General features: G+C 45.7%; 3 protein-coding genes across 6 annotated transcripts; 1 reads left to right on the top strand and 2 right to left on the bottom strand.

The window, feature by feature from the left end:
• Positions 1 to 1,725: 1,725 nt before the first annotated feature.
• On the bottom strand, positions 1,726 to 11,226 carry LOC139372670 (nuclear migration protein nudC-like). The gene is made up of 9 exons (XM_071112453.1): positions 11,039 to 11,226; positions 10,646 to 10,723; positions 7,436 to 7,654; positions 7,219 to 7,311; positions 6,925 to 7,038; positions 5,682 to 5,876; positions 5,486 to 5,569; positions 3,956 to 4,074; positions 1,726 to 2,081 (listed from the first exon to the last, which is right to left on the bottom strand). The coding sequence occupies exons 1-9, from the start codon at positions 11,108 to 11,110 to the stop codon at positions 2,030 to 2,032; spliced, it is 1,026 nt and encodes a 341-aa protein (XP_070968554.1). The 5' UTR covers positions 11,111 to 11,226; the 3' UTR covers positions 1,726 to 2,029.
• Positions 11,227 to 12,202: 976 nt separating this feature from the next.
• Positions 12,203 to 13,975, top strand: LOC139372669 (nuclear receptor subfamily 0 group B member 2-like). The gene is made up of 2 exons (XM_071112452.1): positions 12,203 to 13,270; positions 13,515 to 13,975. Exons 1-2 carry the CDS (start codon positions 12,652 to 12,654, stop codon positions 13,760 to 13,762), a joined length of 867 nt encoding a protein of 288 aa, XP_070968553.1. The 5' UTR covers positions 12,203 to 12,651; the 3' UTR covers positions 13,763 to 13,975.
• A 2,785-nt stretch (positions 13,976 to 16,760) lies between these two features.
• LOC139372667 (keratinocyte differentiation factor 1-like) lies at positions 16,761 to 23,223 on the bottom strand. 4 transcript variants are annotated; one of them, XM_071112451.1, is made up of 5 exons: positions 20,126 to 20,555; positions 18,313 to 19,209; positions 18,027 to 18,142; positions 17,822 to 17,899; positions 16,761 to 17,395 (listed from the first exon to the last, which is right to left on the bottom strand). In XM_071112451.1, the coding sequence occupies exons 2-5, from the start codon at positions 19,185 to 19,187 to the stop codon at positions 17,361 to 17,363; spliced, it is 1,104 nt and encodes a 367-aa protein (XP_070968552.1). In that variant the 5' UTR covers positions 19,188 to 19,209; positions 20,126 to 20,555; the 3' UTR covers positions 16,761 to 17,360. The 4 variants fall into 4 exon arrangements, with proteins under 4 accessions (XP_070968552.1, XP_070968550.1, XP_070968551.1 ...); XM_071112449.1 differs by lacking the exon at positions 20,126 to 20,555 and adding an exon at positions 23,033 to 23,223 and having other exon boundaries at positions 16,761 to 17,899; XM_071112450.1 differs by having other exon boundaries at positions 16,761 to 17,899; positions 20,122 to 20,559.
• Between the last annotated feature and the right edge of the window lie 235 nt (positions 23,224 to 23,458).

The following is a 23,458-nucleotide window of genomic DNA, read 5'->3' as shown; positions in this document are numbered from 1 at the left end:
AGCCCTACCTGACACCTGCTCCAGCCCTACCTGACACCTGCTCCAAATCTACCTGACACCTGCTCCAGCCCTACCTGACACCTGCTCCAGCCCTACCTGACACCTGCTCCAGCTCTACCTGACACCTGCTCCAAATCTACCTGACACCTGCTCCAGCCCTACCTGACACCTGCTCCATCCCTACCTGACACCTGCTCCAGCCCTACCTGACACCTGCTCCATCCCTACCTGACACCTGCTCCAAATCTACCTGACACCTGCTCCAGCCCTACCTGACACCTGCTCCATCCCTACCCGACACCTGCTCTTCCTGACACCTGCTCCAGCTCTTCCTGACACCTGCTCCAGCCCTACCTGACACCGGCTCCAGCCCTACCAGACACCTGCTCCAGCCCTACCAGACACCTGCTCCAGCCCTACCTGACACCGGCTCTAGCCCTACCTGACACCTGCTCCATCCCTACCTGACACCAGCTCCAGCCCTACCTGACACCTGCTTCAGCCCTACCTGACACCTGCACCATCCCTACCTGACACCTGCTCCATCCCTACCTGACACCTGCTCCTTCCTTTATAAACCTTATTCTATATCAGATCATATTTCAAGTGATTCATAGGAGATACAAACCTCAAGTCTCAAGGGCAGCACACGTTACATAATAGCAACATGTGGTCACTCAACACAATGAAGTTTAATTTCAAACTTGTTAAATATGTCAGTCAGCCAGCAGCCCTGGGGCCTGAGGCTTGGATGTCCTCCAAAATAAATATGACTTCCGGTTAACCTGGCCTTCAACTACATTTTATGATTGGGTAATAAAAACAATAGGAGAACAAATAAAAAATGTGACATTTTGCACCTTCACCTCTCACGTCTCCGAAAGATCTGGTTACATTCCACAATGAACTAAACGGAACAAATATATAAACGCAACTATTTAAGAGTTACTGTTCATATAAGGAAACCAGTCAATTTAAATAAATTCATTAGGCCCTAATCTATGGATTTCACATGACTGGGAAGGGGTGGGCCTGGGAAGGCATAGGCCCATCCACTGTGGAGCCAGGGCCAGAATTAGTTTTTCCCCACAAAAGAGCTTTATTACAGATAGAAATACTTAATCAGCTGTCCGGGTGGCTGGTCTCTGACGATCCCACAGGTGGAGAAGCAGGATGTGGAGGTCCTGGGCTGGCGTGGTTACACGTGGTCTGTGGTTGTGAGGCTGGTCTCTGACAATCCCGCAGGTGGAGAAGCAGGATGTGGAGGTCCTGGGCTGGCGTGGTTACACGTGGTCTGTGGTTGTGAGGTCGTTTGGACGTACTGCCAAATTCTCTAAAACAATGTTGGATGCTTATGGTAGAGAAATGAACATTCAACTCTGGCAACAGCTCTGCATGCCAATTGCACACTCCCTCAAAACTTGAGGCACTTTTTGCATTGTGTTGTGTGCAGTAGTCCTGATGCCATATTTCACTCAGGCTCCAGAGTGGCCCAGTGGTCTAAGACACTGCGTCTCAGTGCAAGAGTGGTCACTGCAGTACCTGGTTCGAATCCAGGCTGCATTACATCCGGCTGTGATTGGGAGTCCCGCAGGGCGGCGCACAATTGGCCCAGCGTCGTCTGGGTTTGGCCGGGGTAGGCCGTCATTGTAAATAAGAATTTATTCTTTAATGACTTGCCTAGTTAAATAAAAATGAATGTGGTTTAAATACATTTATAACAAATAAAGGTTCCAAACATTTATTGAGACACTCAGAACACATGGAACAGAACAAAGATGTCACTACAGTCATCAAGTTTCTGTCACAGGAATGAGACTAACAGGAAGCCAGCATCCCATGACGACAGAAAAGGGGAGAGAAAGACAGACTGTGATGAAGACAGTGAGATAGGGGTGATTCAATTCAACTGTAACATCGGTGCTGGAGGTTGCTTTTGATAAGGATTCAGTGGTTGTTTTGTTTTCTTGGGCAGAGTAAGAGTGCAGAGGGGTATGGAGGGTTGTCTAGGGAACGACAGCAACGTCTCTCAGCTGAATTTGGCTTTAGAGAAGTCCATCTCCGGGTGCTGCGACATGAACCTGGAACACAATGACGGGGGTCACATCATGCAGTCTGAACAGTGAAAGAGTAGCCTGGTCCCAGTCGACAAGGAACTGGTAAATGCCAATAGGAGTTTGCAAGACTATTTAAGTGCATCTAGCTTAAAGACAGCATACCAGCCATGTGTTAATCAGACTAGACAGGATAAACTCCTCCCAGCGTTGAGCCCAGTAAGGGGACAGGGGAGGAAGTGAAGCTGATAGCAGCAGTGAAGGCGTTTATAGATGCACCGATGTGAACATTAGGGGTGACACCAATAGCCAATATTTTCTTTGCAATATTGACCTATATCTTTGTTTTCTCACCTCCATATCGGGAAAATGCAGATCTAATAGTTTTAGGCTATTATCGTCCAATACCTAAAGTAACCAAATCAGACTGACATCCATTTCTAAAGGACTTGAATGTCTGCTATTGTGTCAAACAGTAATGAACATTCAGTAAAGTCGACCCGTAGTGACCGTACCAGATCTTTTGAAGAGGACACTTTCATAAACTAGAGGAGGTGTGAGGCGATGCAGAACGACACGAATATAACCAGACAAGTGAACAACCAAGGCTAACCTACCATTGGCCTAGTCGTGACCAGGACAGGAAGTAGAAGGGCTTAATAACCTGAACTCTGACAAGAGACTGCCCTCCACATAGCATCCGACGGCTCCTTCCCTAGATCAGGGTTTCCAGTAAGCCACAGGGAAACCTAACGCTGGCCATGCTTGTGACTGGGACTAGAAGGGGTTTCACCTCCACACTGATGAGACCTTAACATCCATCTCAGACGGCTACAGCTCCTTTCCTCTGTCCCGTACAGACCCCTCATCTCAGTGTAATCGTCCTAATACTTATGTCTGGCGAGTCATACGGAGATGAAATATTTGCCAACCATCACTAAATGCACCTCAAATTGCCCAAATCAAGTTGCTAGGAGAGGACATTGTCTGGTCATCTTTACAATACAGAGCATATTCACAAGACTATGTACTAGGTAAACAGGTCAACTTTGTTCTTCAATAAAAACAACAGGGCACATATATGAGCAGGTGGATGGCACAGTTTAACACAAGTTAAACAGTTGGAGACCTGCTTTTCCCACAAACCCCTTGGATCAGGGTTTCTGTACAATGATGTCCGAGGTCAGTGTGGGGCCCTGACTTTGAACAGGGATAACTTATGCACGACTCATAAAAAAGCAGTGTAATGGGAGACATGTTTCCTCCCCAGACACCTCGGGTATTATGACGGTAGAGGAGCAACAGGCGAGGTCAGCTCTGATCCCGACTCCGTACGGAAGCTGGTACAGACGTCTCACTATCCGTTTATGGCTGCAGTGATTATGTAACCTGACCTTGACTGGAAACATGTCTATGTTAAACTATACAGTAGCTACTAGAACATGTTAGACAATAAAAAGCAAAGCACCAAGTGGGCGCCTAGTGGTTTGAGCGTTGGGCCAGTAACCGAAAGGTTGTTAGATCAAATCCCTGAGCCGACTAGGTGAAAAATGTGGCCATCTGTCCTTGAGCAAGGCCCTTAACCCTAAGTGCACCAGGGTCGCTGTCAATAATGGCAGATCCTTGGCTGTGACCCCATTATCTGCGGGTGTCTCAGGGGGATGGGATATGCAAAAAACTAATTTCACACCACACACCTGTACATGTGTGAAACAGAACAAATATGCCCCCCCCCCTATTGTACCTTTACCTGTGAGAAAGGTCAGTAGTTAAGTCCCAGGGAGGACTTGACATGGGTCAAACTTTACACTGTATATGTGAAGAAAAGTATTGCACTACTTAAACGTTATCATAACAGGCATGCTATATGATGGTGCTATTAGCAATGTGCTGAAACCTACTTTTTGAGGATGTCTTGTTTATTCTGCTCTTCGGAGGTGGGTAGACCCATGGACTTCTGTCTCTGATCATACATCATCTTCTCCACCATACCACGGGTCTCCCCATCCAGATCTGACAGCTGAGACAGCCGGAACACAGAGAGAGATGGAAGAGGAGAGAGTGAGAGAAAGAGGGGGAAGAGAGCGAGCGGGGGAAGAGGAGAGAGAGACGGAGAGGAGAGAGTGAGAGAAAGAGACGGGAGAGGAGAGAGTGAGAGAAAGAGACGGAAGAGGAGAGCGAGAGACGGAAGAGGAGAGCGAGAGACGGAAGAGGAGAGCGGGTGAGCGATAGATGGAAGGTGAGGGAAAGAGAGGAGATGAGTGATGGAGGGTGAGGGATAGAGAGGAGATGAGAGATGGAGGGTGAGGGAAAGAGAGGAGATGAGTGATGGAGGGTGAGGGATAGAGAGGAGATGAGAGATGGAGGGTGAGGGATAGAGAGGAGATGAGAGATGGAGGGTGAGGGAAAGAGAGGAGATGAGAGATGGAGGGTGAGGGATAGAGAGGAGAGATGGAGGGTGAGGGATAGAGAGGAGATGAGAGATAGAGAGGAGAGATAGAGATGAGATGAGAGATAGAGAGGAGATGAGAGATGGAGGGTGAGGGAAAGAGAGGAGATGGAGGGTGAGGGAAAGAGAGGAGATGGAGGGTGAGGGAAAGAGAGGAGATGGAGGGTGAGGGAAAGAGAGGAGATGGAGGGTGAGATGAGAGGAGATGGAGGGTGAGGGAAAGAGAGGAGATGGAGGGTGAGGGAAAGAGAGGAGATGGAGGGTGAGGGAAAGAGAGGAGATGGAGGGTGAGGGAAAGAGAGGACATGAGAGATGGAGGGTGAGGGAAAGAGAGGACATGAGAGATGGAGGGTGAGGGAAAGAGAGGACATGAGAGATGGAGGGTGAGGGAAAGAGAGGACATGAGAGATGGAGGGTGAGGGAAAGAGAGGACATGAGAGATGGAGGGTGAGGGAAAGAGAGGACATGAGAGATGGAGGGTGAGGGAAAGAGGACATGAGAGATGGAGGGTGAGGGAAAGAGGACATGAGAGATGGAGGGTGAGGGAAAGAGAGGAGATGAGAGATGGAGGGTGAGGGATAGAGAGGAGATGAGAGATGGAGGGTGAGGGAAAGAGGAGATGAGAGATGGTGGGTGAGGGATAGATAGAGATGGAGGGTGAGGGAAAGAGAGGAGATGAAATATGGAGGTTGAGGGAAAGAGAAGATGAAAGATGGAGGTTGAGGGATAGAGAGGAGATGAGATGGAGGGTGAGGGATAGATAGAGATGGAGGGTGAGGGATAGAGGAGATGAGAGATGGAGGGTGAGGGATAGAGAGGAGATGAGAGATGGAGGGTGAGGGATAGATAGAGATGGAGGGTGAGGGATAGAGTTTAAAAAGTGGGAGATGCATTACCTTTTTACTTTTAAATATAGGAGAATAATCACATGTTCTCTTGCAAAATACAGTGAGCCTTGCATCAGTAGCTTGACGTTGGTTACCTTCGAGTTCTCCGGACAGATCTTCTTCGTGTTGAGTTCTGGGTCCGTGGTCACCATCTTATTCCACCACTCCATCTTGTTGATCTGAAACAGACAAGGCATGACTTACTGACTTATAAAATATTTCACGCTGAAACCATCTCTCTCAATTAAACCAATTGCAATAAAGTAAATAAAAGCATCTTCTCTGAAGTACCTTCTCCAGGTGAATGGTGACCACCTTGCCGTCCTCAATGAGCCAGGAGCTCTCCTCCACCTTGACGTGGTTGTAGAGCTGTCCATCGATCACAGGAGGATGGCCCTTCAAACCCACCTTCAGCATACCACGCTGGATGTCCACCTCCACATCCTTCCCTTTCAAACGGAACTTCACATCAAAAGGCACCACCAGCTGGGGGGCGGAATAGAGGGCAACACCCAGTTAGAATGAAGGCACCACCAGCTGGGGGGGGGCGGAATAGAGGGCAACACCCAGTTAGAATGAAGGCACCACCAGCTGGGGGGGGGGGGGCGGAATAGAGGGCAACACCCAGTTAGAATGAAGGCACCACCAGCTGGGGGGGGGGGCGGAATAGAGGGCAACACCCAGTTAGAATGAAGGCACCACCAGCTGGGGGGGGGGCGGCACCACCAGCTAGAGGGCAACACCCAGTTAGAATGAAGGCACCACCAGCTGGGGGGGGGGCGGAATAGAGGGCAACACCCAGTTAGAATGAAGGCACCACCAGCTGGGGGGGGCAGAATAGAGGGCAACACCCAGTTAGAATGAAGGCACCACCAGCTGGGGGGGGGCGGAATAGAGGGCAACACCCAGTTAGAATGAAGGCACCACCAGCTGGGGGGGGCGGAATAGAGGGCAACACCCAGTTAGAATGAAGGCACCACCAGCTGGGGGGGGGGGGCGGAATAGAGGGCAACACCCAGTTAGAATGAAGGCACCACCAGCTGGGGGGGGCGGAATAGAGGGCAACACCCAGTTAGAATGAAGGCACCACCAGCTGGGGGGGGGGGCGGAATAGAGGGCAACACCCAGTTAGAATGAAGGCACCACCAGCTGGGGGAGGCGGAATAGAGGGCAACACCCAGTTAGAATGAAGGCACCACCAGCTGGGGGGGCGGAATAGAGGGCAACACCCAGTTAGAATGAAGGCACCACTAGCTAGGAGGCAAGGACATAGGGGAACCAACAGAATGCCTGACAACCTTGTCTGCCCAGATTACATCTTGCCCAATACTAAACCAATCCCTAGCGACTGCAGACAAAACGATAAACAACATCCGCTCTGAAATAGAGGGAGCTGCTGCACGATTAGCCCACGAACGGAGAGCACAAACACCTCGATTGTTGCTTTAACTATCATGCTCCAGTTAGACAACTTTAATATCACTAGGGAACATAGCAACACGGTAATCACTGAAGACAAGGGAAACAAACTCACGTCCACTTCAGACAGGGACTGTGTCCAGCGATAGTTGGCCAGGTCAGCTCCGTTGCCTGCGTTGGGTTTAATCTTGTCCTTGTCTTTCTCGTCTTCTTCTCCTTCGGAATCCGTCTGGCAGAAATGAAGAAGACTGTGATTTATTGTCTTCAACATACTGCACATACATATAACACCCGTGTGCTGTAAACTATGTGCATCAGTATTTCCCCTAGTTCATTTCCCAGGTGGGACACTCCCATCTATACGATATCGCTCATTTATCTACTGAGGAATCCCAACAGAATCTCTTACCCCCTTGTCTCCCTTCTCTCTCCCTTCCTTCTCAGCTTTCTCAGCTGGAGCTACTGCATTTGTGGCCTCTTTCTTCTCCTCTTGTTTCTTTTGCTGAAACCAAGACAAGAGACATTAAAGAAGCGCATATAAACTTCATCAAGACAGTGACATTGTTAAACCTAGTGTGTATAGTACATCAATCAATCATTCATAACTGACAATTGTTTTTTCTTACCTGGTCGATTTCAGACTGAAGTCTTTCTGCCTCTTCGTCTGTCAGTTCTTTGATTTTGGGCTCGTCGTCTGCGTTCTTCCTCTTCTTTTCCTCCTCTTCCTCAGCTAGCTTGGCAGCCCTCTTTGCCTTCTCTCTCTTCTCCTTCTCCTGCCTCTTCTCCTTCTCTCTGTGGGCCTTCAGGGCAATACCACTGTGGTGGGCAAACGACTCCTTCACCAGCTGGGGACAGAGGGGTCGTCACTAGGTAACACAGCCACAAAGTCATAAACCCCTCTCTCACATTTCTACAATTTCTCTTCTTAAAATCTGATTTTAAAACTTATCCTAAACCACACTGTTAACCTTATGTATAACCCTAACCTTAAAATAAGACCAAAAAACTGTTTTGCTTTTTATCATTTTTACGATATAGCCAATTTTTTACTTTGTGCTATCTAGTGTAAACCGGACAGAGGGGAAAGAGGGAGATTAGACTGACAAACTACTTTAGCAGTTCTGCATCTTTTGACATATGCATCTTTGTTATGTTTCACTATATTGGATCACTCCGCGGCGGAGGGATACATCGAGGTGAGGAGTTACACCAGTGTACACCGGTGTCACGGCTGGGGTCCACCCCTATATATAGACACACCTCCATTTTCCATTTTCTCTATGGTTTGAGGTACAAACTTTCTGAAGCTCGCTTGTTAAGTGTAATATCTTCCTTGGAAGTTCTCTCACTGGCTGTTTGCAGCCTGGAGCAGCTGGCCACATGGCCGCCCCTCTTCAGTGCTCCACTCGCAGCGCGCGGTTGGTCTGGATCTTCTGCCGTGGTTTGTCATACTTGTGTTTCGCTAGCGTTACACTACGACTCCGTGTGCATCCATTAGTATGGTGGCTCTTGCTGACACAAACTGTAATTTACCTTACACAACCTGCCCACTGGTTGTTCTGTGTGTTGTCAATTGCTTTAACATGCTGCTTTCCTTTTTGTTCATTCCTCTGCAGATTGTAGGAGTATCGAGTCGGACCGTCAGCAGGTTGATGACGACAGCTACTCCCTGTTGGCCAGTGATAGGCTGTTCCTGGGGGACGATGTTAGCACTGTTCACCACCGTGAGCGGGGCTACCAGGCTGACAGGCCATCACAAGCCGCCAGCGGGGCTCCATCGCACCCAGTGGCTCGAGAGGCTATGAGGAGCCTACTCACTCAGGTAGCCACTGCACTGGACATCAACTAGTGGACAGAGATGACTCTCCATCTGTCCCCAACGGCTCGAGAGGCTATGAGGAGCCTACTCACTCAGGTAGCCACTGCACTGGACATCAACTGGTGAACAGAGATGACTCTCCATCTGTCCCCATCTCTACTGGTGGACAGAGATGACTCTCCATCTGTCCCCATCTCTACTGGTGGACAGAGATGACTCTCCATCTGTCCCCATCTCTACTGGTGGACAGAGATGACTCTCCATCTGTCCCCATCTCTACTGAGTTCTGCGAGGCCTTGCAGGAGAGCTTGGCCTCTGCCAGGGGGCGCTTCCGACTAACAGCAGAGACTGGACCATGGAGTTATGTTGCGGGCGCGGAGTCACTTGGCCTCCGGGAGAACCCAACCATGGACACCATGATAGCTGCCATGGTCCTCCCGGACCGGGAGATTATAGGGCGGAACCTGCAACTGAAGCCGGACCCCCCCGCGCGCTAAACGGCACCAATGGTCCATGTCCATCTCATTCATCTCATTCATATATCCTTATGTACATATTCTTTATCCCCTTACACTGTGTACAAGACAGTAGTTTGGAATTGTTAGTTAGATTACTTGTTATTACTGCATTGTCGGAACTAGAAGCACAAGCATTTCGCTACACTCGCATTAACATCTGCTAACCATGTGTATGTGACAAATAAAATTTGATTTGATTTGATTTGACTACAGAGGGCGTAATGAACACCATGCAGAGTTTAAGGGCACCGGCTACAACCGCGACATACCAGTTGCCCTGGTGGTTGTTCTGCTCTTGGTGCACTGGTATTGAGGTTGTGCCTGAGTCATGCAGGGTGCAGTGTGTCCTCGTATGGACCCTGGTGGGAAGAGTACATCTCTCCGCTCCAACCCCTCATTCCTGCCGAAGGTTCTGTCAGACAGGCATGTGAACATCCCTTTTATCCTGTCTGCTTACGACCCCAAGGCAGTGGCGGGGGAGTCTGGGCCTCCCTCCGGCATGCTGTGCCCTGTGAGGACACGGGCAGCCTATATGGAGCGGACACGTCAGTGGGAACAACAGACCAGCTCGTTGTCTGCTATGGTGAGAGAGTCCTGGAGGCTGAGCTATCAAAGCAGAGGCTCTCTCACTGGATCGTGGAGACAATTACGACAGCATACCGCCTGGCTGGCAGGCCAGTGCTGGGATCTGTGGTGGCACATTCAACACGAGGTGTGGCTGCGTCCTGGGCTCTACTGAGAGGAGTGCCCTTCGCTGATATCTGGGCTGCGGCCAGCTGGGCTTCCTCTTGCACCTTTGCTAGGTACTATTGGGTAAATGTGGCACCTCCCACTGCAGTTGGTTCAGCGGTCCTGGGCGTCGCCTCCCCTTCCGGGGACTATGCCGGGACCCCCCTTCCACATTGATGGCCCCTGCGTCTCGGTCCCGCGGAGTGATCCAATACAGTGAAACATAACTGTGGTTACACACGTAACATTAGGTTATGTGAGCTATATAGATCACTCCAATCCTCTACGGTGCTAGAGCACTTCAAAAATGATGTGTCGTGGCCATAGGGCAATATATAGGGGCAGACCCCAGTTGTGAGACAGGTGTACATGAGAGTACATCTGTAAATCCTCACCTCGGATGGATCCCTCCACCGCAAAGTGATACCAATATATTGGAGTGATCCATATAACTCATAACCGTGGTTACATACGTAACCTTCGTTCTGTTACGCCTTGATCACACTGATAGTAGCCTTGGGCAAAACACTACGCAGCATCATCATCATCATCTGGATATATGTTCAACAACAGTTCAACATTCACCATCTGGTACCATTTCTGTCAAGCCGTCTATGCATACAGTTTGACGCATATGTTCGATTAACATAAACACCACACAGAACGCACTGCAACTGCCTCTGCAACGCAATGCTGAAAGGCAAGGTGTCCCAAAATGCTATGACACTGTCGGTTTGATCGAGGCGTTAGGTAGCCAATTCTGGACTCACCTTCTCTGGTGCTCCTGCCTCTCCACCCGTGAAGAAGTCTGTTTTACGCCGGAGGAAGCTGAAAAACGTGTTTACTAACTGTTGGGAGAATACATTTTACATTAGAGATGATACACGGCCAACCTGAGCTTTAAACACGCCCATTTGCTATGCCTTACCAAAGGTTGCCACAACACCTGCATGCCTAAACACAACTAACTAGCTAAACTGTGGTTAACGAATACGATACTGGTGTGAAATTTAATATACGTAACTACCATTAACTACAGGTTTGTGGTGCCATATTCATGGTGGAAACTCGGGACACTCCCCATCATACAGCTAACGTACATTAGCCGGCTAGCCAGTTGTTTTATGATGAATTTCATAGCATCCTAACAAGCTGGAGTTTACCTCTTGTACACCTCCTTCATGCTGTTGTGCCATAACAAGCAACATCCCGTCATACTTCTCATCATCACCCATTTTCTGTCCTAATGTATGAACTTGATTAAAATATAATTTGAAATGCAGGCTAGCAGGGAACTAAAATGGAGCAATGTGAAGTCACGTTGCTGTGCTACTTCCTGGAAACAAGCACCGCCTTGTTTCTCAGCGAATTAAAAGTTTGACGCAAACAACCTTGAGTCCAACCTTTTGATTGGCAAACTAAACAGCCAATTAGATCCTGTTAGATGAACGGCTATGGCGTGTTCAAGTTTTGACGGTGTGAAACCGAGTGCAGCGGGGAACCGAATATTCGTGATGAGAAATTACTGTTTGATTGATGGCAAAAAACGTACTGGTAATTCATTATGACATAATTATCGTATATTCATGTCGTTTCACTATTATACTTTTTTCTTACGTTAATCTGTTATAAATTTGCCTTTGAAAGAATTCAAATGTATTTATGCACAGACATTTTCACATGCAAACACGATTTATATGCTCAAGGATTACTTTCTGATTCTGAACATCTTTGGTGTAGCCATTATATCAAATCTCCCCACCTCTAAATTGGCAATGACCCTTGTTTGTCTTGAGAAATCCTATTGAAAATGTTACATTTGATAGTTGGATAACACCATTCTAATTCTAATCCTTCATTTATTAACAGTGATTTAGCAGGAGATATCTCTGATGGATAGGTGTCAATGACCAACAGCTCAATGTTCTATATTTTGACCCAGATAACATACTGTATCTTGACTCCATGACTGAACTATTCAAATATACTGAAAAAAGGGTCACAGTGACTGCCACACAGTGTTATGTTGAGTGATACGCAACGGGTGGAAATTTAAAAAAAATTCTAGGTTACCCAGCCTATTTGCAAAAACACATGGAAGGCCAAAAATAAAGTAGGCTATTGATAATGAGATTAAAATGATACCTATCTACATGATTAGGATCTAGGCTACTTGTGTCATTATTTTCCTAAAATTATATTGCTCTTTGTCAATGCCAAATGCTGATATCCTATGATCCTGAGTTTGCATTTACCCCTTAACTAGCAAGAAATAGGTCGTGTGTTGGGGTGGTAGTCTGTATGGGAGCATTGACCCCGTCCTTGGTAGTCAGGTCAACATGATAAATGTCATTGATCTCGTAGTGCAGCTGGCTTCCTCACGTCTCTCCCTCCCTGCAGACCAAATGTCACAGTTGTATTGAATACGCCCTATCACCTCGCTCCACGTGGAGAGAACCTAACGCAGAGAGCAGAGCAGTCCAGGGTCACTCTGTTGTTCTCAGATGTGAGTGTGTGTGGTTTGTGAGGGAGGGGTCAAGGCTGACTGGTCACACACAGGTCAGAGGACAGTGTCCTGTCTTCCTATAAATAAGACTTTGTCTACTGGAGTTGTCAGACAGTCAGAGCTGCTGATCACACTGCTGGACAATATTTCAAAGAGAGAATGTGGCTATTCTCACATCTGTAGCATAGCTCTGTAAAGGCTCTGCACTGGGGACATCTTATCATCTATTGATTGATTGATACTTTATTGATCCTCAAAGGGGAATTCTCCATGATGTTTCCTCTTGAAGAGATGAAGAGCACCTGTCACTGTTCAGGTTACCGGAAGCAACAACATCAGCCTCACACCATCCTGTACAACATCCTGAGCCGGGCGGACAGTAACTACAGCAACAACAACAGCCTGATCAACAACAACCAGGTGAACCAGTACAACTACAATAAGATGATGCCTCACAACTGTCACTGTAAGCGGCAACGGGCGGTGTGTCTGAAGAACCCTGAGGGAACCTGTCAGATGACATCTGATGTTCTGGTCAAAACCATCTGCTTCATGAAGAGTTTACCCTCCTTCAGTCAGCTTCCAGCGGAGGATCAGCTATCTCTGCTGAGGGACTGCTGGGTGCCCCTGTTCTCTCTGGGCCTGGCCCAGGAACGGACTGTGTTCGAGGTGAAGGATGTTCCACAGGCTAGCATGCTGAGGAGGATCCTCCTCAACGGTCAGGGGCCACAGAGTGAGGAAGAGCAGGAGGTGGAAGATGAGGGGAAGAGGTTGCTGCCCACCCTGGCTGGGGTGCATAAACTCAGGTCCTGTCTGAACAGACTGTGGACTCTGGATCTCAGCCCAAAGGAATATGCCTATCTGAAGGGAGCTATGCTGTTCAATCCAGGTAAAGATCATCTTATCTTCTCAGCATGCTATGATGTAATGTGGGACTCCAAATCTACCTTAACTGACATTGTATTAATTTCATTTGATGTAAATATTTGAAGCAATCAATAAATCTATGATTATTTAATCATCTAACATGACAATACAGTAAACAGCTCCACTCTTTCTTCTGTCACATTAGTGTTAAACTGCTGATGGTGGAATACAGTTGACATGACATTTCCCTCACTTCCTCTTAACAGACGTCCCAGGACTGAGCACCACTGTGTTCATCAACAGTCTCCAACAGGAGGCCCAGAGAGCTCTACGGGAGGTTGTGCTGACCCTTCACCCAGGAGACTTGGGTCGATTCAGCTGCATCCTACTATCGACCTCTGACTTACAGACTGTCAGCCAATCACTCATCACAGAACTGTTCTTCAGACCTGTTATTGGTCAGGCGGATCTGTTTGATTTGTTACGCGAGATGCTGTTTATTAGACAAGAATAAAGCTGAAAGTGTGTGTGTGTGTTTGAATTATATTTTAGGGTATTTTCTACCGTGACAACTATGAACGTGAAGAATGCAACCAGGCAATAAAAGTTGAATAAACTAAATGATTCTGTTTTTCTCCTCTTCTATCCACACATTTAATCATTGTACTTTTGGCATGTATCTGACAATTTAACAGTGGTGTGATAACAAGAAATTAAGTGAGAGCAACAGTATTTTCTATTGGATCAAAAAATCCTGTAATATTGTACTGGCTCTTAGCATATGTACTCTGGCTCCTACCTGTGGTATTCTACCTGGACCTACAAGTATCTGTTGTGCTGTTCACTGTACAGGGTATTGAATGGAAAGTACCAAAAATCCCCTGAGTGACGGGACCTGGAAAACTCACCACTCACAACTCATAAGGAAGGCTAGCAAAATGCAGCTTTAGACTGTATTAATACCCCAACTAGCTCAACAATATGTCTAAACCTACCTCTTTATCAATTTCCTGTCTATGCCCAGGACCAGAATGACCTGTTTTACAGTCATTTCGTGGTCTGCATTATTTTGTCCTTGCCAAAGATAAAAGTTGTCCCCAGAGGGCACAAGTGAACACCCTGGTACTGGTACTGCGCACATGGCAAAGTTATCTGTGTACATTTGGGCCTGTTCAACAGGGCAAAACATTACGTTACAGAACATTCAGACAAAAATGTTAAATAGAATAAAATATATGCTTCCCATCCATAGTAGAATAGATCTTTTCATTTCAATTCGCAAACTTCTAAACATTTCACATCAAAGAACCCTCATTGGTTCGTAAGTCTGCATGTTGTCAGAGATTCTTCCATTTCAATACATCAACATCCACACAATAGAACTGAGTTGTAGATAGTTTGGAAGAGTAGTGTGTGTGAGTAACTGGCTGATTCTGGTGCAGTAACGCGACGGGAATAGGCTATTTAGAAAGAATGAAAACACAGAAAAACAGAGCTTAATGTCAACAACACACACAAAACATATGACTGGGACTCTTCCACTGGTGAGCTAATGAAAAGTGAGCTAGTCACAGGTTCAGACATTCTTGCCTGGAGGATTTCCATTTAAAATATTTATTTATTTATTAACAAATCATTCATTTAGATATTCTTAGAGGCAGATCCTAACTTCCACATAAATCCACTTAGTCTCATTGTACAGAACTCAAATTAGACTCAAGTGGAAGTTAGAATTTTCCCCATAGAGAGCAACACAGTTCATTTTTACCAGCCACAATAAAACAGAAGACAAAATGTGCAAGAATAGCATGGCATCAATGCCTTTAAAACTTCATTTATGCTTGTGCATCCCTTTAGAAAAAAAATAGTTTCATATAAAATCACACATTATACAATTTAATTTCAAGTATATACTCATTGGCGTCTACAATGAGATCATGTTAATCATTATCCAGGCCACATGCTCGTGAGAGATTTTGGACCCTAACCAATTTTAAAGCAATACAAACATATTAGGATTACCGTTATGGGTAACACTTCACTTGACACCCAGCGTCGTAACATGTTATGACATGGTCATAACCATTTTAATAGGTCCTAACCTTTTATAATATGGTCATATCCCTTGTCATGAGACATATTGCGTTATTTTATGGCAGGTTATGACACCTACATAAGAGTGTCAAAACCTACCACACAAGGCAAAACATTCCATTACACAATTACACTGTTGACATGTTCTATATTTGTGTGTGAAATTGACCACGTTAAATGATCACTGTAATTACACACACATTGATGTCAGGCATGCACTTACCCCAACGCTCCGTTGCTGATGGCTGGGATGAACGCAGATGCAGATTTCAGGAGCAGGATGACGTATATTACAGCATGTACGTGATAGGTGACTTATAGGATGACGTATATAACAGCATGTACGTGATAGGTGACTTATAGGATGACGTGTACGTGAAAGTTGACTTATAGGATGGTAAGTTGGTGGTGTGGGGCCCTCTAGTGGTGTGGGGGCTGTGCTTTGGCAAAGTGGGTGGGGTTATATCCTTCCTGTTTGGGTCAGTTTGTTATATCTGGAGTACTTCTCCTGTCCTATTCGGTGTCCTGTGTGAATTTAAGTGTGCTTTCTCTAATTCTCTCTCTCTCGGAGGACCTGAGCCCTAGGACCATGCCCCAGGACTACCTGACATGATGACTCCTTGCTGTCCCCAGTCCACCTGGCCGTGCTGCTGCTCCAGTTTCAACTCTTCTGCCTGTGATTATTATTATTTGACCATGCTGGTCATTTATGAACATTTGAACATCTTGGCCATGTTCTGTTATAATCTCCACCCGGCACAGCCAGAAGAGGACTGGCCACCCCACATAGCCTGGTTCCTCTCTAGGTTTCTTCCTAGGTTTTGGCCTTTCTAGGGAGTTTTTCCTAGCCACCGTGCTTCTACACCTGCATTGCTTGCTGTTTGGGGTTTTAGGCTGGGTTTCTGTACAGCACTTTGAGATATCAGCTGATGTACGAAGGGCTATATAAATACATTTGATTTGATATATGTATATATTGATTTGATATATGATATATGTAATGTATATAAATACATTTGATTTACATTTGATTCTATAACCAGCCATAAAATAATGCAATATATGTCACAACAGGTGTAAACATGGGTCATGACAGTGTAATGACCATATTGTGACAGGTTATGTCAAGTGTTTCCACATAGTTAAGACCATGTCATAACATGTTATGACACTGGGTGTCAAGTAAAATGTGACCTAGTTAGGTACAGGAGCATGATATTCTCATGGCATCAAAAAGCACATCTACATCTTGTATTTCAAAGTCACCAATACGTCAATAACATTCATTGTCTTTGAGGTGTTCCCTCTTCATCCGTTCCCAGTGGGTTTTTTGGCCTCCAGTACATTCCAGGTTAGTTCTTGGTGTCTACATGTTGCACCATAAAACCGTTGACCAATCAATCAATCAACCAATCTATCTTCCTCAGGTCAGTTTACATTACCCTGCAAGTCCCTGGATGTGAGTACACTACCTTGAAACTGATTCTGGTGTTAGTGTTGAAACGATAATGCAGAAAGAGATCCGGCAGCAGTGGAGAGTCGAGTTTCATATCAAAAGAGCTAGTTGTTATTCAAGGGTAAAGGAACACACACCACCACGGATGTAATTGGAGGGCAATAAGAGGAACGGACAACAAAACAGGGGAAGCTGCTGGAAGGGTTTGGGAAGTAAATCTACAGTGGCTTTTCTATGAGACAGACCAACCCCCAAAACAAGGGCGCAATACGCCAGAATCAAAGATAAATTCACGACCCTGGTTACATTAGAATCCTTCAATATACAGATGACACGATTCATAGTATCGCCTTCAAAGTAAAGTCGTGGTCTTCGTGACGGAGTTTGCATACGCATAATACTCCTCCCACTTCATTTAACATAGTGCAATTCTCAGGCTCCTTAAAGTTCTCAACGCAGAATTAAATAGACCTTACAATATGTGTATGTGTATGGCTCCCAACCTCTTCAGCTGGAGACTGGTGAGTAGCTCCATGGTATCAGCAGTGTTGAAGACGGATCATCATGTTCTGACTGAAGTCCCGGGCAGGGGCATGCCTAACACAGACATCTGACGTTCAGAACTTTCTGCTTAAATCAAAATATGATAAAGGCATGAGATGTAGAACATAATCGAACAGACAAACTTCATTGTCCATGCAATGTGGAAATGTGTCTTTGGCTTCAAAGTCAGTTACACTCATAGTTCCTCTCTAATCAGGGACCGATTTAGTCCTGGGACACCAGGTGGGTGCAATTAATTATCAGGTAGAACAGAAAGCCAGCAGACTCCGGACCTCATAGGGTCAGAGTTGAAAACCCCTGCAGCAATGTGCCACTGCTAAATGAACACAGGGGGCACACTGCGATTTCGGGAAAAAAAAGTGTGTATTGAAGGACTCTAACCCTATCATAACAAGCTCTTAATGATGACTACAACACTGCAGGACACACAACATAGAGTAACCACATCAAGTCTCTTACCTGCTCCACTGGTCATCCTCATGTTCCTAGCGTTCATATCAGAATCTGTCTCCTTGGAGATCTGGATATCGTAATCATCTTTGTGGTAAAACAGAGTGACAGTCAACTAACAGTGTAATAACAAATGAAAGCCCATGAAGGATTCCTTCAACAAGTACATAAAATAGGGGAAAAGTGGTTGTTTATCAGTAGAGGTGTTGCTTACTGTTATTGCTGATGGTTGATGTTTGGTAGTTGCTCATAGTTTCGTTTCCGCTGTCGGAGGTTCTCCTCTGTGACCTTCGGTATGGAGGTCTCTTCTTGCTCTTCCTAGTGCTGATCCTGAATGGATAGATTGGATTAAAATAGTATACACTTTATTGTCCATTTTAATGTATTGATTTGCTGTCACATTACCAACAGCTTGCATGCACACACACACATACACACTTGTTGTGCCCTTGATCAAGGCAGTTAAACACTACCAGCAAATGTCAGTGAATGGTAGCTACCTGATGATGCCCTTGACCAGTCGACCTTCTGCGTCCTGCTCATCAAGCTGATGCTCCTCGGCCAGGTCACTGATCAGCTGGCTGATCTCACCGGTCTTCTTCAGGAACACTGAGTCCGAGGTGCAGTGGGCCAGCTCATCGATCTGGTACTCAGAGTACAGCTCCAGAAGCTTCTGGGTGATCAGAGAGTCCACGTCACCCATGCTCAGATCACCCGTATCCCCCTCATACCAGGAGTAGGATGGAGGGCTGTACCGTCTCCCTCCTCCACCTCTTCCATTGTGTAACAGAGGCCTGGTAATGACCACTGGCTCCTCCTCCATTCTGGGAATATCCACTTTGACCCCTCTAATGTAGATGTCCTCCGACCAATCAGAGTCACTACCCCCACCCTCCTTCCTGGTTTGGGGGACGTTGGCCCCAGGGTGGCTCTGGAGACCCCGGAGGTTGACCGTCTCCTGATCATCATCTGGGGACCTCCCTGTGGGACTGGGGGCCAGGATGGTGCGCCGACACACCATGTAGAGTCCACAGGTCAGCACGCTGCACACCCAGTTCTTACAGCTGCCTGGGGAGGAGGGGGCACAAGGACCACACCCGTGATCCCCTGGATGAGAGTCTGCTGATCCGGGGATGAAGCCGATGGTCTCATCAGCCGCCTTGCTCTGCACGTCCCCGTGGTGGGCCTTGTGGTGGGTCCCCCTGGGACCCTGGTGCCTCAACTCCACCGGGTCCACACATCGCTCCTCATAGCAGGAGTCCTGGCTGGTGCTGCTGCCCCGGTAGAGGAGATGGTTGAGTTCCACAGGGATGAGGCCGACCTGGCCCCCTGGCTCTGACCAGGGTCTGGGGCTCCCTGTGATGCTGCTGGGCATGGTGGCTCACTAGAGCCAAGGCCTGGGAAAGAAGAGGACAGGGAGTGTGGGGGAAGGCAATTCATTACATTAATGTAGGAAATATGTATGCTATATTTTTTTTAAACATTGCTTAATCCTGTCATAATAATCAGCAGCTTGAAATAGACAACAAAGCAGTCGTGAATCAAATTCAAGGCTTGGTGATGAGATGGGAAATTGATTCAGGTGTGTTATTGCTGTGGGAGGAAAAACATTTGCAGCCTGGGTCACCAGCACACGGAGAAGCCCCAAGGGGTTTCGAATTAGCCGGCTAACTTGCATAAATATTCTTAAATAACTTTTTATTTTATAGTAAGATCAACTAGAAAACGGGGATTTCCTAATTGACTAAACAACCAAAAACACATGCGTAAGTTTAGCTTTCTTAATGAACCAGAAAAGCTAGTCATTTCTAGTTGTTGATTGAAGTGAGCTGGCTAATGTAGGAAATGTGTAGTATACCCCTCCGGCCTATAGGCCACGTTCAAAACGTACTTTCACAGAAAGTCAACAAAGGCCATATGGAAGCCAGGATGAGGACGGTGTCCATTCAACGTAGGCCAAAATGTAAACCAATGTGTCATAAGGTGAATGTAATCAAAAGACATTGCCTGATAGGCTATGTGGGGTGGGGGTGACTACAACAAAGTCCTGATCAGATGTTTGATGAAAGCAGGGCAGGGCCTACTTCATACAATGAAAGGTTACTACTGCCATATGCTGAGACGCAGAACAACTGGTTGAAATGGACGACGACCTTTTCAGTCCATCTACAGCCTTTTGTCAACAACAACAAAAAAATACAATAATTGTCAAGGTGCTACTTCCAAAACACATATCTAATCAACTTTCGTTCCATCTGTAATGGATACTTTAAAATAAGTTTACACCTGGGTTTATTAATTTGGCTTACTCACGGCATTCGAAGGGTGATCGCGGTTCTCCACCGAGTTTTCTTCCGAGTGGTTATATTCCATAAAGAGCAAGAGTTTACATTTGTATTTTTTTTATTCAATTACCCACAAAAAAAGACGCGGCATAGTTTCGTTTCTTAAACGCTTCCTACAACAGATTTTCACCTGCGCGACAAGGTAATAAAGCGAGAGAGTTACTCCAACCAAAATCACCGCAGTAAATTCGTTTTTAGGCTACTTTAGATATTCAGAGTTCGCTCGTCAATAGCTGTCCAACGGAACGTCCTAGGGTAATATCTAGAATCAGATGACGGTAGAGAGCAAAATACACCTTTTGTTTTTACCGATAGTCGAAGTTTTCCCTTAACAGGGTCGAACAGAAAACAATATTCTGTTTCTGGCGCTCAGGTGGTTTAGGGACCGTCGTAAAAGTGCAATACCGGTGATTACATTTGTAAGCAGAAAAAAAAGGTTTTGCATTCCCATTCAGGAGGGTTAGCCCTATGAAGACTGCACACAAGTTTCTGCCTTTCTATGGAGTTTTTTGCGATCCACATCTTGCTCTTTGAGTTTTAGGCTGAATTTTGTATAAGCACTTTGGTTTGATGTGGTTTTAGATTTTACACTGTATGTACAAAACATAAGAACACCTGCTCATTCCATGACATACTGACCAGGTGAAAGCTATGATCCCTTATTGATGCCACGTGTTAAATCAGTGTAGATGAAGGCAACGTGATACCTGAAACAAGGATTTTTAAGCCTTGAGAAAATTGAGACATGGATTGTGTATGTGTGCCATTCATAGGGTGAATGAGCAAGACAACATATTTAAGTGCCTTTGAATGGGGTATGGTAGTAGGTGTGTCAAGAACTGCAACACTGCTGGTTTTTCCACACTCAACAGTTTCCCAGTGTATCGAGTGGTCCACCACCCAAAGGACATCCAGCCAACTTGACACAACTGTGGGAAGCATTGGCGTCTACATGGGCCAGCATACCTGTGGAATGCTTGACACCTTGTAGAGTCCATGCCCTGACGAATTGAGGCTGTTCTGAGTGGAAAAGGAGGTGAAACACAATATTAGGAAGGTGTTCCTAATGTTTTGTACTCTCAGTGTATATGTCATTTGAACTGGAATCTATTGAAAATTAGATCTTTATGTGAATTCACACGTACAGATCACTGCACCTGTACATAGCCCATCTGTAAATAGCCCATCCAACTACCTCATCCCCATACTGTATTTATTTTGCTCCTTTGCACCCCAGTATCTCTACTTGCACATTCATCTTATGCACATCTATCACTCCAGTGTTTAATTTGTATATTGTAATTACTTCGCCACCATGGCCTATTTATTGCCTTAACCCCCTTATCTTACCTCATTTGCACTCACTGTATATAGATTTTCTTCAGCTGTATTATTGACTGTATGTTTGTTTACTCCATGTGTAACTCTGTGTTGTTGTATGTGTTGAACTGCTGTGCTTTATCTTGGCCAAGTTGCAGTTGTAAATGAGAACTTGTTCTCAACTAGCCTACCTGGTTAAATAAAAGGTGAAATATTTTTTTTTATAACCACAGGAAAAATATTTGTAGGAAATCAAACTGGACGAACTTGTATATCTATATATCATGTTGACAGTGAGCAAATGAAAATTACATGACGATCGATGCTTGGCTGCCATTTGACAAATACAAATCATCTCTCTTTTGTCCATAATCACGTCATCATGTAGGCCAGCCTACCCTCACTATCTGCCAGTTGTTGGCTAGAGCACATGCCATAACCATAACGGGCACATTAGCTATATAAATGCAATATAGGCCTACAGTATTGTGACAAAACCATCAGTGGAGGTGAAGATGGAACAGAAACCAACTTGTATGTTTTTGGTACATGGGAATTGAACCGCAAAAGTAATTATGAAAACTTGTTCTCAACTAGCCTACCTGGTTAAATAAAGGTGAAATAAAAAAAACACATCATCATGCACAGCCTTTTATCCGCAACAAGTCAAATTGATAGAGAAAACAAAGCTAGATAATTCATTTCAATGATGTAAAGGCCTATCATTGGTTCCCACCAGTGATTGAATGAGCTCTAATCATATTTTAGGGCCACACTGCTAGGTTTCCATCCAATTGGCGACAGATTTTCATGAGAATATTCTAGAATCCGCATGAAGTAAATATGCAAATTGTCCCACTAGTGGTGTGTTTCCACCAAACGGACTTGTTGCAAATAAAAATCAGTGTGTGATTTCGCAAAAGTTTTCACGTACTGAATAAACCTTAAGTTCAATGTGTTTCCATTGCATTTTCAACTCTACCGACAGTTTCTTCACAAAATTATTGCATTAAATAGCAAATGTGCTACTCTGTTCTTGGCACATGTGCTTTAGCCAACAGCTCGCAGATACAGTGCAGGTAGCCTGTGCAGGTATCGTTTACATCAATGCTTCCCAAACATGATGATCAATGTTTTTCCTAGCCACCGTGCATCTACACCTGCATTGCTTGCTGTTTTAGTCTGGGTTTCTGTAAAGCACTTTGTTACATCTGCTGGATGTAAAACGGGCTTTATAAATACATTTGATTGATTGAGAGCCTCCATACTTATTGGGAAGGAGCATTAAGATCACTGTGCACTTTCACCACCCTATGAAGTTCATTATTTCACCTGGGGCCTAATAAACATCATGGTTTCCAAACTCTAGTGGGAGGACCACACGCCATATCGTCACGTGACATCCTTTACTTCAATACTTGTGCAAAAAGGAATTTTCACCGCTATTTCCACATAGTTAATTTCCCAGACACAAAAAGATCCCATCATGTCAAGCAAATAGACGCGAAGTAAAGTTTGTGGTTATTGTGTTGTAGTAAAGTGTACTTACACAAGCCTCAGAGCTGAATTCCATCCATATCCAAGAAGTATCGGTGATTTCCGATTGAGCCGACATATGCAGCAACGTTTACTGTGAATGCAGTCGCCGTGAATGAGGGAACATTGCCTTTAAATTTCAATCGAGCGGTCTTGAATCCACTCCGCACAGTGGATTTTGACAGGGAGCGATTAAATTTTGGACGCCAGTTGTCAATGGAGGGAAGGGAAGTGGCCAGGAGCGCAATGTGGGCGAGGGATGGTCAACAATGCGGGACCGAAGTTGGGGAAAGGTGAACTTTATGCAAATAGGCTGCTCTGCGACACTATTGACCAATCTAAACTCACGATAACTTCCAGCCCCTACTGGTTTGGCTGTTCATGCCTATCACTATCTAACCTGCTTCCTAGCACCCACACGAGGGCGAAGCTAGCATGGCTATCC

The sequence above is a fragment of the Oncorhynchus clarkii genome, chromosome 18, assembly GCF_045791955.1.
Source record: "Oncorhynchus clarkii lewisi isolate Uvic-CL-2024 chromosome 18, UVic_Ocla_1.0, whole genome shotgun sequence".
Taxonomy (NCBI): Eukaryota; Metazoa; Chordata; class Actinopteri; order Salmoniformes; family Salmonidae; genus Oncorhynchus; species Oncorhynchus clarkii.
Note: the sequence above shows the minus strand (reverse complement) of the source record. Positions and strands in the feature narration are given on the sequence as shown.